General features: G+C 29.6%; 1 protein-coding gene across 1 annotated transcript; it reads right to left on the bottom strand.

Annotated features, from left to right (window-relative positions):
* Positions 1 to 2,018: 2,018 nt before the first annotated feature.
* On the bottom strand, positions 2,019 to 12,933 carry LOC130451446 (facilitated trehalose transporter Tret1-like). Its single transcript, XM_056790464.1, has 2 exons — positions 12,575 to 12,933; positions 2,019 to 3,475 (listed from the first exon to the last, which is right to left on the bottom strand). The coding sequence occupies exons 1-2, from the start codon at positions 12,639 to 12,641 to the stop codon at positions 2,118 to 2,120; spliced, it is 1,425 nt and encodes a 474-aa protein (XP_056646442.1). The 5' UTR covers positions 12,642 to 12,933; the 3' UTR covers positions 2,019 to 2,117.
* Between the last annotated feature and the right edge of the window lie 1,995 nt (positions 12,934 to 14,928).

The following is a 14,928-nucleotide window of genomic DNA, read 5'->3' as shown; positions in this document are numbered from 1 at the left end:
AATTTTTTGTCCATACTAAAGTTTTTTATGATTTCTTGTGTTATTTGTATTATAACTGGAAGAAATATAATAAAATTGAAGAAACAGGAAAATTAATATAAGTAGGTTTTTATAGCATTATTTTTCTTTTAAAATTTTATATGATTAGTGTATTAAGCAGTAATTTCGATAGATTAGATGTTACTTAAACTTTTTCTTTGATAACTGTAATGGTTTTTTTTTGTTTTAGTGAAAACATTGTTGACTATGAGATTAAGAAACAAGATTCAATTTTACTAAACTTCTAAAATTCAAAAAAATGTACTCAGTATACATAAGTACATGTATTACTATCAATATGCCAAGTTATTATTGTTATCTATTGTTATCATTATCACTAAATGATTATTTTTGCAATCTGTTCAAGGTAATGATTGTCTGTTAATTTTCTCTTTATAAGTATAATTTATTCAATTGAAATCAAAATATTAAAAACGACAAGATTAATTGAACCATCCCTTATTCTAGAAAACAAATGTAAAAGTAATCTTTTTATGTAGAAAAATTTAGCTTTTGAATATTTTTTGTAACAAAATGAAATGATAATAATGAATAAGTCTTTAGTTAAAATGAATGTTTACTATAGATAATTTCAAGTAATTTATTTCAATTAAAAACAGTTATTCATAATAATGTAGGCAAGAACTTAAAACTCATAAATGTATGAAAACATTAAACTAGTCAAAAATACTTTTGCGTTACACATTGCTTGTACATTTACTCTACGCTTTTTGTATAATACACTCATCATGTAATGAAATTTTATTATAGGAACCTAACTAACTACAGTCAATTGCAAAAAACACTAACATTCATTGATTGCTGCATCAATCGAATTTTTGTAGGAAATTCAAATCAAATATTTCATTGTGCTGCGATTTTTGGTTAAACGTAAGAAGCTAACTTATTGTTATTTTGAACTAAAAATAGAAAATATCCACCATACTGTTGAAAAAACAGGTAAATAGTCAGAAATAAACATCTTCCCATTGAGGATAGGAATAGAAAAAAGGTATTTAGGTGGATATCTTGCAAAAATTGAACAGAACTCTGAGATAGATATAGTTTAAATCAGAATCTAGCCCTTAATAATGTAGAAAAAGGTGTAGTGAGGTTTGAAAAATTAAAGTATGATAGAGAAACATTTATATGAGAAGGGCAACAGGATTGATGGAGAATGGATGAAAAGAATCAACCAACTGAATTTTTTGGGCTACGATTATAGAAGTAAGTGTAATTACATAAATCACAAAGAATAATATGGTTATGACTTGATTCTGTATTATGGCTATCAGATAACAAAATACAAGTATTTTGCTTGGAATTATCTCTGTGAAAACAGTTTTTTGAATGATGTTTTCGCACTGTTATGGCTTTTTAAAAATGTAGTGTAGAATGACAACGTTTATACATAAGTATTACTCTCATATGCTTACGCCTTTTGCTTCAATTGTTGAAATTCTTGATAAATTTTCTAATTTGGAGGAATATGGAAAGTAGAATTCTATGTTGAGTTAATACTGTTTTTCTTTATCATCGGGGACTCCTTTTTTGTGTCCAGAACACCCATAAAAATGTTCTTATTTTCCAATCCATTTTCCAAATATTGCGTTTTACATAACATATACCAACCGGGTTTTTTATTTAGTTTTATTATGTTAGAAAAGAGACATATTCTGTCGTTATAACAGTGACCTACTTTAATTTTATAGTTATTTGACTAATGTAATAATTAGTGGAACAGTCCTTCTATACTCAGTACTACAATTAATTCTATATTTTAGGCAGTAGACGTGTGATGTTTTGTAGTTATTTTTGCTAATTCTTTATTATACACTTTTAATGAAATATTTTCTCATTACGCTTCCACTAATTTCACATCATATCTTCATTTGTGAGGAACGAGACAGAAAATATTTATATATACTGCCCCAATTTTGATTTTGTTTTCATTAAATCTCAATGAAAATAGAACAAGGTGAGTTTCAATATTATTTTAATAAATAATGTGTTTTACAAATAATAAACGAACTTTTATGGAATTATATATAAATAAACTTACAATTTTCACTAAACGCTTATATATCGGCCGTAAGTAAAGGATCACTTTTATGAGAAGGAACATATTTTTCTCCTTTTAGAAGAAGTTGTATTTCCTCTAAAGTTTTACCTTTAGTTTCGGGCACATAATATACGATAAATATAGCTATTGAAAAACTTCCTATACTAAAAACGTAAAATGGTACGTGCATCCCATATGCCGATTCCAACCAAATGTATAATTGAACGCTAATTATAGCTCCTATGACGTACATAGCGTCAGCAATAGTCATTCCCATAGCCTTCATTTTGGCAGGAAAAATTTCCGCAGTTATCACAATGGGCACTATTCCTAATCCCAGCTTAAAAGTACAAGCATAGATCATTACTGAAACAATAGGAATCCAACTTACGCTCCTAACATCATAATATGTCAACTTTAAATTGAAGTAGATAGCAATAGAAAGCAGACAAAAACCTGTTAGTACTGTTGAAACCAACAACAGAGCTTTTCTTCCATATTTGTCAACTTGGAAAGATGCCACTTTAGCAGATATAAGCATTATAACGGAAAATACAATACCAGCATGCGCCGAATCCATGTATATAGATCCAGCTGAATTGAGTATTACATGTAGATTCATCAATATTACACTGATAGCAACAATGTGCTGCCCTCCGTTCAAAACAGTCATTATTAAAATAGCTTTTCTGTTACTTTTTACTAAAATGATATCCTGAATTCTTCCTTTTTCTGATTTTTGTCTTTCTATCGCTCTCGTAATTTCTTTCAATTCTATTTCAACATCTTTTCCCGGTCGGAAATATTGTAAAGATGTTCTTGCTTCATCAGGTTTGTTTTTAAATAACAAATAATAAGGACTCTCCGGCATCCACCAAAATATCAATAGTTCAAAAATAAGTACCACCGCTCCTACTACTGGAGTTGTGAAGAATGGCAAATAAGGTCCAACACTATATACTATGACAAATCCTACTAACATCTGCAGGTAAACTATCGAAGCAAGGAAACCTCTAATTTTACTTTCTGCTATTTCAGCAATATACATCGGCATGCTGACGAAAGACATGTTTCCAATCATACCGAACATGAATCTGACGACATATAAATATATCATATTATTTGCTATTCCTATTATTATCCAACCGACCAAAGAAGCCAAAGCAGCAAGGAGTAATGATTTTCTTCTTCCTATTTTATCCACCAAGTATATAGTTGTTGGCAGTCCACAAAAAGATCCGACCATAAGGATAGTTTCCAGCCATTCTACTTCCTCTTTCGTTGTTTTGATATGACTTTCCTCACTGACTAGATATGGTAGCATAGGAGCAGTCCACCCATAAGTCATACCATCTGATATCGCAAACAAAGAACCTAAAAATAAAATAAAAATAGTGAATAGGAAATAATATTAAGTAAATATCAAATGTAAATTTATGTTTCAACAATATATTTCAAGAAGTGTATTGTTTCTAATACAATATATTGGAAAAAAATTCCCGAAACAGAAAAATGTACATTTAAACATAACTTCGTGATAAATTATAAGATAACTTGTTCCACTTGATTCCTACTCTATTTTATCCATTTTACCATAGTGGGAATGAAGCAGTGAAATATGTCTCGGACTCCCTTTTCTTGTTCATTACTATTTCTAGGGTCGCTCATATCAAAAAATGAAGAAATAATTGTTTGTGCTGCTGCTGGTAATCATTGTTCAAGTAAGCAAACTGCCGGACAAGTTAACTTAATTCAGTGAGAGAACTAACCGGAATATTTGTGTGTCAACAGGGTTATACTATACCCTCTTAAAGTTGGGTGGTTAGTAATTAATATTTACCTTTTATAGAAATGAAAACTTGATGTTTTGATAACACTACTTTATTTTATTTTTTTAATATACAAGCGTTGACTTCAGATTGGTCGTCGTATCAGAACGACGAAAAATAAAACAAAAATCGTTCAACGTCGAGGCCGAAGCGAGGGTTAAAAATGCAAAAACAATTCGAAACCAAATAATTCACTGTTTCCTTAAAGTATGTAGAACCCAGATAATTTTTACCGTTTAGAATATGAAAAGGATGGAATTTCGTTAAATTATGATATGATGCAAGAACTTAATATACCTAGATGAATTAACATTTGAACGGGTTAGGAGTCACTTCTTACAAATTTTTTAGAGATTGGTTTCAGTCGTTTGTTCTCCACAAAATAAACGAGAGATTCAAAGTTGTTTGGAAAAGATTTTTTTAAAGATTCAAGTGGTACAATGGCGTGTTCTCTTTATCGTCAAATTTATTTGTAAATATTTTTTTATGGAGCTATTTAAAACAAAATATTTATCCACGTGACTCTGGAAGAGCTGCAAATTTAAATTATTGGAATAAAAGATAATCTAACTTTGTGGTACAGCAATTTCAGCTAAGAAATATGAAACTGTCTCTGTGTGATAGATTTGTATACTTCTTAGCTGAAAGGTAGATTATTTGAGATCTTATCACGATAAAATTTTGTTCATTTTCTTTTAAATTATTGTCAAATTTACTTTTGGAATTTCTCATCGATTTTTCAAATCTACATCATTCCCAAGCCATTTGGGCAAAGCACAACAATCATAACAATTTGTTTTGTGTTAAACGATTTGACATGTCTTTATAATTCAATAAATTATCGTCTATAAGGCCTCATTATTACACACTCGACGTACATCTTCTCGTTGTTGTATTGAAGCTGATTGATTTGGATTCTAATAGGGTATACGAAGAGTCTGAGAATCCAGTGGAAATTTACGTTGTTGAATTGGTTGAAGTATTTGCATTGAAATTCCTATTTCTCGCAACGATTTTTTATTTGTAGATTAAAACTTTTAATTAATAATAAGCATCAAATATCTAGCAGATCAATAGCTTCGTTTGGTTTATTTCTAAATTTTTCTTTCTGTCCGTTGTTCTTCTTATTGCTAATTTGTTAAGGTATAATTTTACACTTTTAGTTTGCTATTGAGGAAATTATCTATTAAATCGAAGTACTTTAAGTACCATTGTTCCATGTAACTACTTTGAATCTTAGTAATAATATTTCTTTTTTTAGTTCTTTTATCCCGCGCATTTTCAGTTTATTTCCAGCCTTTTCCGACATTATCCATAGTTTGGAGCAGTAGAACACTGTTAGGCGAATAACTGATGAACTCTAGTTTTCGCTTGATAATATTTTGGAAATTAACACTCTTTTTATGGCTCCTGGCGTCAACGAAAGACTAGAAATTAAAATAATGTGGAATGCTCTATAATACTAGGTAAGAATGCTTCGTTGGTGTACTAAGAATTGAGCACAAAAGAGCTAGAGCTTTATATCTAAACAAACTGGCGGAAATGTTATCTCTTCAAAAAAACTAGACAAAAAGTGGATTGAGTATGTAGCTATAGGCTACTTTAATTTAATTATTTATTATAAAAATACTAGTGTTATTTCTTTTAAAGATCGTGCCAAAAGTTATTAAGATTATACGATCTAATTTCGAAGACAAAAAATGGTTATGTTTTAAATTTTCATTCGTGAATTGGATACTTTCATATCCTTAATTCATCTGAATATTCCACACACATATGTTATTTGCAATTAAATATTTTATCATCTATTATATAAATGACGAAATATGCACATTGTCGTAAGACATTAAAAAGCTATCTTAGAATTAAGTGGTAAAAGTATATCCAGTTTTGTGTTGAATTCGTCAATTATTTTACATTATAGTAGCTTGATACAGAGTAGCTGCCGTGTTAATCCCATATACGTTACAAAACAAATTATTTTCGTTTTTTTTTTAGTTAAAAAATATTATTGAGCACTTGAAAAGTTTTTAATTAAGTATTCTATAAAATAGATTACGATTTCATAAGCGTTGTTATGAGAAGAACAAATACTAAATTAGCCGAGTTTGGGTTAAACATGGCGGCTACTCTTATGTGGCAAAACTGTCTCTATCAAGCCACTGTAATATACTTATGCTGCCAGATCCATTTAAGGCTCTAAACTTTAATAACAAATCTAATTTAACCTTCGGCCATCTGTGTGAAACATAAAATAGGTGGTTTAAGACTTATGATTCTGGTTTCTTAAATAATCAAAGTATGGTTAAATTGAGTGATTTTGTTTCAACAGAACACGGATTAAAACTGCAGTCTTATATTTATTTTATAACTCTTTTCATTAAAAATAGTTTCTCGGAATTATATGAGTCTATAATAATTAAAACACAACATTAAGCAACTGCAATCACTTACGTGGTTGGTAATAGTAAAATATATGTTGCTTTCCAATTTATTTCCTATTATTTGTGCTCAAAACCCACGGGCTCTACGCTCATGAGATTATTACACAAGAATTAATTGGAATAAATTTCGATAAGTTTTGCTTCAAGTGTCTAATTTGAAAACATGTCACAAATTATTTGTTTACTTGTTGCCTTGTCCGAAATACAATTGAATAATTAAATATAAAATACGAATACTATGGAAGCATTCCTTTGAAACTACAATTTTTACTATATATACCCTTCTTAAGCCCTTTCATAGTGTTCTTCATTAAGTAATAATGCAAATTCCCAATTTGTCTCCGAATCCAATAATAAAGGAATTTTGTTTCAATCGAACACAAATGTACATCTAAATAAATCGAAATGAATTTGGAATAAATACCCACATAACGTCAATCCTACAATTTGAGTTTAAAGCACAATTTTGAAACTCGTGGATCGACGTACAGATCATGAAAACGACAATTTGGAACATGTTTGAAGCATTGCACACCTACTCGTATCTGCTTGATTGGGTGGTCAAATATTGTGTAATTGGGAAGCAACTATAGTGAGAAGTACATGCGGACATTTTTCATGCAAAACAAAAACATATTTTTTCAAGTAGATAATGTAATTACATTTAATTCGGAAAATATAATTCGTAACGTGATTTAGCTCTAACTCGAGAAAAGCAACTGGTACCTAGTTGGTTTAATCGCAGAAATTATATTGTCAAAGATATTATTAGAAGCAAAAATAAAATTACTGTAGGTAATACTTATGTATAATAACAGGTAAAATAGGAATACGTAATTTAACATGTTCACTCAAGCTTTCCGAATTTAATGAATTGCTTTGTTGTTTTTCTTGGATATGACTATATTGATTAAACTCCTTAACAATAAAACACTTGACAGATGTTCGTAACGTTAGGATTAGTAATAGAGACTTAGTCTCCCGAAAAAAATATCTATAAATTTTGTTATTAAATGTTCATGATAATAGATATTTTTAAACCTTTGTACGTGTTTCTTTTACCATTGACAGAAAACACTATATTGATACAGTAAAAGTACCAAAGATTGATCAATGGAAAACAAAATGTGTATTATGGATTCAAATATATCGTATCGTTTTGGAAATGACTGTAATGGTTTCCGAGGATACTGGCCGCTTTTACCAAGAAGCCATCTTCGCCAACAAATAAACCGCGAATCAGAATACTTCCGTCAACTTCAGACTTGTGAATGTGCTTAGTTTGAACTTTGATCATTTTAGTCGATTTGTCCTTGCAAAACATGCTAGTTACTTATGTGTTAACCACTCTATTACTTATTTGTGCAAAATGCACGTTTCTATCACCACTTTTTAGTCGAATTTTTCAAGGAAAAATTCAACTAGCCTGACGTAACGAACATTAGTCAATAACAAGATCTGTGTTTGGATGGTTTAATTCCAGGTAATCGATTTTATCGGCAAGGTTTAAAAATTTTGTTGTTCTTTGAGTAGTTATTTTAAACTACATAACATCGAATTCTGAAGGCTCAAGATTCTCTTCCCGCTGGCAAAATATGTCGTCCCTAATAAAGTTATACCTGAATCGAGTATGTAAGGATATACAAGGTGAGAATTGTCACTGACTTTTGCAAACGCACTCTATTTACTATGTGACGCCAAGAACTCATGGACCGCAATACGCAGTAATCGTATTCAAGAACAATTGTATATTCTCCAAGAATATTTTAGCTATTGAAAGAATAGCTGACTTTGTATATTGTGTTAATTAACAATAATTTAGACATTTAATTTATGATGAAGCTAAATATTTTGAGCTGTTTTATTCATAATAAACTATAACAAAGAAAGTAGTCTCTCTGTTTTCTGCTATGCTGATCGGTTTTGCCCGCAATTTAATGTATCTGTAATGTAGAAAAAATATTTAATTTCCAAACAAAGGAACGTATAACATATACTAATAGGTATTTGTTTGATAAGCACATACGAATAATAATCAAGCGATGTTGCTCTATACAACAATTATTTGAATAATGGTCTAGAAATATTTTAATGACTTATTTTGCTAGCATGAAATGTATAACAATATACCAAACAATATTTTATAGATAATAACAATAATGATATCTCGATTATTCAAGGCTTTCTATAGCAATTTATGATATAGGATTTTCGGCTTAGAATATACTTGATGGTTTTCTGAAAAAAGAAACCAGTAATAGCCCGACTCTCAAACTATATCACTCCATCAATGAAAGTTTATATTAGACTTCTGGTATTATCTTACAATAAGAAATTGAACACCTAGTCAGATAACAAAAATTTTAGTATTGTTTTTACGCCCAAGGGGGTTGAAGGTGAAGCTTTTTGAAAATTTAAAATAAGAAAAGATATCAAAATAAAGAATTTATTTTGTAACCTGATAATATCTATAGAATATGAGCCGATCCTGACAAGGGATAATGAAAAAATAAACCAAACTAATATCCACTTACCTTCCAAGTGAAATGCAGATTGAAATGAAAAGTGTTTTTGAAATTTTTAGTTATGAATTGATTTTGTTTCCATAATTCAATTGTATTAGAAAGTATACATGTTTCCAATACTATTTTTAATTATATAGAGTGATCAACAATTGTTAAGGATTATAAGTATTTTTAAAACTAAATATCTTTCTTTTTTTTATTCTATTATCTATTTTTACAGAAAACGTAAAATCATACTCTGCCAATCGTAATTTAAATAAATCAAATACCAATAAATTAATAAAACAAAATTTTTAAATAGAATAAATAATCGTTAATAATCGAGAAAGCATAATAATGATTTAATAAACAAAATTCGTCGTCGTCGTCGACTCACCCCTAGCACGAATGAGGCTTCTAACTGTTACACATATTCTGAATCAAATAATTAACAAACATTTTGATGTAAATTTGTCCAATTTTTGTATGACATCTTCTGTTAACTCATCAATCGTATCGTATAAGGTGCTCCAATCACAATTACACTTTCACGGTAAACAGTTACAATCACACTGTATTTACCTTCTGTCTCTGAAGACGATAACTTGGTTATCGAAACGCGCGTCAGACAGTGTAATTGTGAGTATTGGTGTAGTAAGTATAAACAGTGTGTTGAGTAGGTGTTCATCTGTATAGACATTCCGGCCCAGACATTTTTTTTGCAGTTCATTTCTGGGGCCGGGCAGACCAACTGTGGATGTAGTGTCCTTAAACCAGTCATATCTGATTTTTTTTCAGTTTCGTTTGAAATTATTGTGTCATTGGCGTTACGCAATGCCCTATTGATGCGAGAAGCACTGTAGGTCGACATTTTGCAGTAACACGCTGGTAACGGTCATCAACTTGAGTTTAGTACCTTGTTGCCGCCGAATATGACCAAACGAAGGTGCATAATTCGGATTCCATGCGCGACTTGTACAATTTCTATAAAAATTAAGCGTTGGGAAACTTGATGTTACGGGAAATATCTGAGTTTTGTTTTAAAACTTTTTCCTAAAGGTGATACAAACAAACGAAAAAGTTTATGTCTGGAACAACAGTTATAAAATTACGTTTATCAATAATTGTTAAGCAAAGTATTGTAAATGGACATCTGCATCCAATATTCACCTATTCCACAGATTTGGAATAAATTGAATTTGAGACTTCCTTAGAAATATTGAAATGACCTCCGAAACTCAATTGAATTATTACCAGCGATTTTGACGGAAAACTACTATAAAATTCATATGCAATCGACGAACAGTTATTCTAAAACTTTTATTTCGATGAATTATCATGATAAGTGGAATTCACAAGGTTACAGACATATTATTTAATTTTAAATTATATCTACTCCATGCATTAGTATCAAAGTAAAATTATTCAGTACTTGAAGAAAAATGCACCAATGGCAAGAGAATCGAAAAGTTTTCCAACAATCTAAAATATCTTTGAGGGAATCTATCGTTTAAGCTACAACAACATATTTATACATAAGGCAAAATAATTTGACGAGAACATTGAGCTGACGCAATAGATAATAATTATAAGCGAGTATTTTTTCTTTAATATAGTTAACTGCAAAGCTTTTATCATTGTCAGAGATCTTTTATTGAAGTTAGCGGTTACATGGTAAATTTAATGTAAACTCAAATCGTCGGTACATCTCAGGATTTCAATAATCCAATAAAAACGATTAAAAATTCGTATACACAGCAATTGACAGAAATATATAAAACATAAGGCAGTATTTACTGCTGCATAGATATGATATTGATTACAGAAAATGTGTATTTCATGGGTGAAAGCTGTAGTGAGAAATTTAGCGTATTTTTCTGCCCTATTTTCAAGAATTGAATTTAGAACACTCGAGGGTACAGAACTAGAAGGAAAATAAGAAATGTATGTAGAAAGAAACGGTGGAGTTGAACATATCCTAAAAATTTGACAGGAATTTGAGTTATTTATTCATATCTTCTGTCTTCTTTAACGAATTTTAACAACTACTATCTGCTATTATTTTTTTATAATTGTGCCAGCAGACAAATTTTGTTTGCATTTGAAAAAAATCATGCTAATATCTTCTTGCTCGTTTTCTGAATTCCAACTCCCTTTGGGATGCACAAAATCCTTATTAACTTTTCTGAAACTCGACAAATGTTGTTAAGTGAGTCGCAGTGCGTTGTTGTTTCCAGTGCTAGCGGATGTTCCATTCAATTTGCACACATCGTTCTGTATCCCAAAATATTGCTCATATTGCCTCTTGAGAACACTAGGATTTCTACTAAATCTCTCTTAGTTATTCCACGCTTTTATATAATAATATCCTTCATTTTTGATATTTTTTGGTGTCTTGTGGTGATGACAACTTGTATATGCATTTTTTCTCTGCCGGAATTGAAGGAAAATAATGGAACGCGCCAACTGTGAACGGGTGAAAATGAAGTACGAATGTGTTAATCGATTTGAATGAAGACGTAGTACCACATTGAGAAAATTGAAACGAGGAATTTTATTGAAATACAGAGCTTATTAATAGACTTTTGGAACAAAATATACAAAAAATTTTTCTTACATTTCCCAATTCTTACGTGGTGTATATCTATCTATCTATCTATCTATGATTCATTTCTAAAAATTCCCTTTTTCGTGTATTAGATTCTGTAATTGAATTTATGTTTATTTGATGCTTCATTCAGTATTTAGAAAATAGTCTAAAAGGTCATCAATACGATAAAAAAATAGATCTGCATTAACCAACCATGCAATATTAAAAAACATAAATTCATTTATAAAGATTCAAAAATTCTTGAAACGGAATATGATACACGGGAATTTTTAGAAATGGTTTACATTCATAAGAACGAAAATGCTATAAATGATAGAAAAGATCTAAATAATTTAAGTAAACTTTATAGTTCTATTTTGTAAATTCTAATAAAACTACAAATAATTTAATTGATTACTGCTATATATTTGAGATATAGGGACCAATGAAAAATTAATTTTTCTTATTTGAACAAAGTTCTAAGTTGATTTTATCCTTATTTTGATATTCATGATGAAGGTGATCTATAGATCAATATAAATAAGCAAATTGTCTGTGTCAATATCATATTTTGATAAAGACTTAAAGAAAAGTCGAAACGTCAAAATTTATTTTTCTTTTAAAAATTATCAAAAAAAAACATCTGATATTCACATAATTGATGTTATCTAAATTATCTGAGATAAAAAAATAATATGCACGGAAAGAAAAAAGGTACTTAAAAACTACTAATACGTGTCTGATTGTATTTTTGATTTGTACATTTATTTATTAGATAATTATAATTAAATGTAAAAAGTCTATGAATAAGTGGAAAAGTGAAAAGACTGTATATCGAAATTGATCGGCAGACTTATTGTTATGAATAGGAAATGCAATGAATTATTCAAATATTATCATTTATGTTTGAAAAAAATATGAAAAATAGTTAAATAAAAAATCCGAATGGAAGCCCTCTTCTATTGCACATTTAAAAATAAATATTAGGATAAATTACTGAATGGATATTGTTTTTCAAATTACATATACCTCTAGAGCACTAATCAATTTCAAAACAAACTTGACAAACACAACCACGATTTTAACAAAACTAAGTAAATATTTACCACTAACTGAAGCTAGAAGTTGGGTAAAAGTTCCGGAAAAAATGCTTTTGCCACACTGTTTTTCCATGATTAAGAGTGTGGTCTTGCTACGATATTAATAAAAGTTTTATTAGAACTGTACTTAATTCACAATTACCGACGCACGCATATATGTTATGTATATAATATTGAAAGCAATTAGAAGCTATCGATCCGATCCTTCGTTCGACTTAAAAAATATTGTGCACTATTTCAAACAATTATCGATAACCATATGCAACATAAATGTCTGATTGGCTGTTTAAGTATACATCCTCTTGTTTAATTCTATTGTTAAACTTGCAAGGAAAACGTTTTACTGACGACGCGAAAGTGTAGATAACTCATTTTTTGCTTTTTACATATTGGTAGTCTAAAAATAATACAATGTCATTTTAAGAAACGGACTACCGGGTGCTAGAATAAATGAATAATTTATCATGAATAAAATAATATAAATGACAAACTTTCTAAATAAATCGATTTATTGTTTTCTCCAAACATATTGTTGCATCAAGGTATTTATCGGGAAAGGCCTCTTCCTAAATAATGTAAATAAATGGTTATCTCTAGGCCAAGTGCAAGCAAAATTATCAACGTATAAATCGAAAATTAGCTTCCAACTTTTCCAAAATCTTATAATTCTTCAAATAGAAATATTACAAATTTTTATTATAATGGTCCTAACATTTTTGAATCCAATTTGAGTCAAAGATTTCTAAATCCAACCTTCAAGTATACCTACAAGGGAAATATTTAGATCTCTAGCTTATTAACATACAAACATTTCCTTGCACCCCTTTGCTATTTTTATGTTAGAAATAAATTTATTAAATGATGTATTATACAGGGTGATTCATTAAGAATGTCCAATCTCTGAACTGTAGATTCTATACCTCAAAATAGGATGATTCTGCTCAACATGCCTTATGCAAATATTACTAGTTTCCGAGATACTCGATTTTCGCTATAATTTTTTATTTTTTCACAATTTCTCTTTGCAAATTGGCAATTTTAAGTTTTTTGGCACGAGGAATCATAATTTGCACTCTAATTTAAAATTGCTAATAGAGGGCGCTAGTTACACTTGTTTGTGTTAATTAAATCAAAGTAAACTTTTTTGGGCTCAACTTACAACTAAAAATAATAAAAAAATATTAAAAAGCGTTAAATTCTACAAAAAAAGTTACTCTTCTTTGATTCGTGTAACTCAATCGGTTACCGAGTTATTTGCTTCTAAAAAGTTTTTTTCATAAAAAAATTTTTTTATTCCTTAAATATGTAACAATAAGAAATTTGTAAACAAAAATAAAAACCTTCAAAGCAAATGCTCAAAATGCCCACCATTTACTTCAATACACTTTATGATCCGCTTTCGTAAAGATCTCTTAATATCAAAATCACATTCGTGAATTAAGCCGTAGTTTAATTTTTCGTTTTCTTTTCAAGTAGGCTTGTGTCACTTTTAGACAGTTTGTGTAGAAGCAAAAATTGGATAATAATAAGAATAAGTAATACATTAGTATACCATTTGTTAACAATTTAGTAATTAACAAGTTTAGTAATTTTAGTAATTTAGTAATTAACAAGTGGTTATTTATCAAATAATGCCTAGGCATAACGATTTTTCCAATAATGATATGCGCGATATGATTTGTTTGCTCAGTCAAATTATAGTGGCCCAGCTGTGGCTCGAAGATATTCACAAATATACCCAAATCGAAGACAACCCAATTACAAACTGTACCGAAATCTTTACAACCGCTTCGGTGAAACGGGGTCTTTACGCTCTAAAACTGAGCACGGTGTTACAAAAAAAAATCACTGCCGATGAAGAAGATGAAATTTAAATTTGTGTTATGGAGAATCCAGATATCAGTACTCGCCGATTAAGTCTGCAAACAAGTATAAGCCAATCATCTATTTTTAGAATACATTACACTTCTGAAAATCGTGGCGACAAACCGCAAAGTAAACAAGAGCTGGTAGCACTAAGGTGACATATAATCTTATAAGATAATTAAACAGTCTTAATTGAGCTGAATACCATGTCACCGTAGAAATTGTAGAAAAAATGAATTAAAAGCTTACAGAATAAATTTAATCTTCTTAATTGAAACGGAAAATAATTCAAGGATATACAATTAGTTTTAGCTGTATACATACAAGCACATTTTTGGTTGAATGTGGCTTTTTGTTCAACGTATTTCTCTCTATATCAGAAGAATTTTATCAACGTTTGATGTCACTTGTTCAACAAGTAAGAGCTATGCAACACTGTACACTCGTCTAAAAAATTTAAAGAAGTGACTGAAGTAAGCGATTGTAATAATGTT

Source organism: Diorhabda sublineata, chromosome X (genome assembly GCF_026230105.1).
Source record: "Diorhabda sublineata isolate icDioSubl1.1 chromosome X, icDioSubl1.1, whole genome shotgun sequence".
In the NCBI taxonomy this organism is placed as follows: Eukaryota; Metazoa; Arthropoda; class Insecta; order Coleoptera; family Chrysomelidae; genus Diorhabda; species Diorhabda sublineata.
Note: the sequence above shows the minus strand (reverse complement) of the source record. Positions and strands in the feature narration are given on the sequence as shown.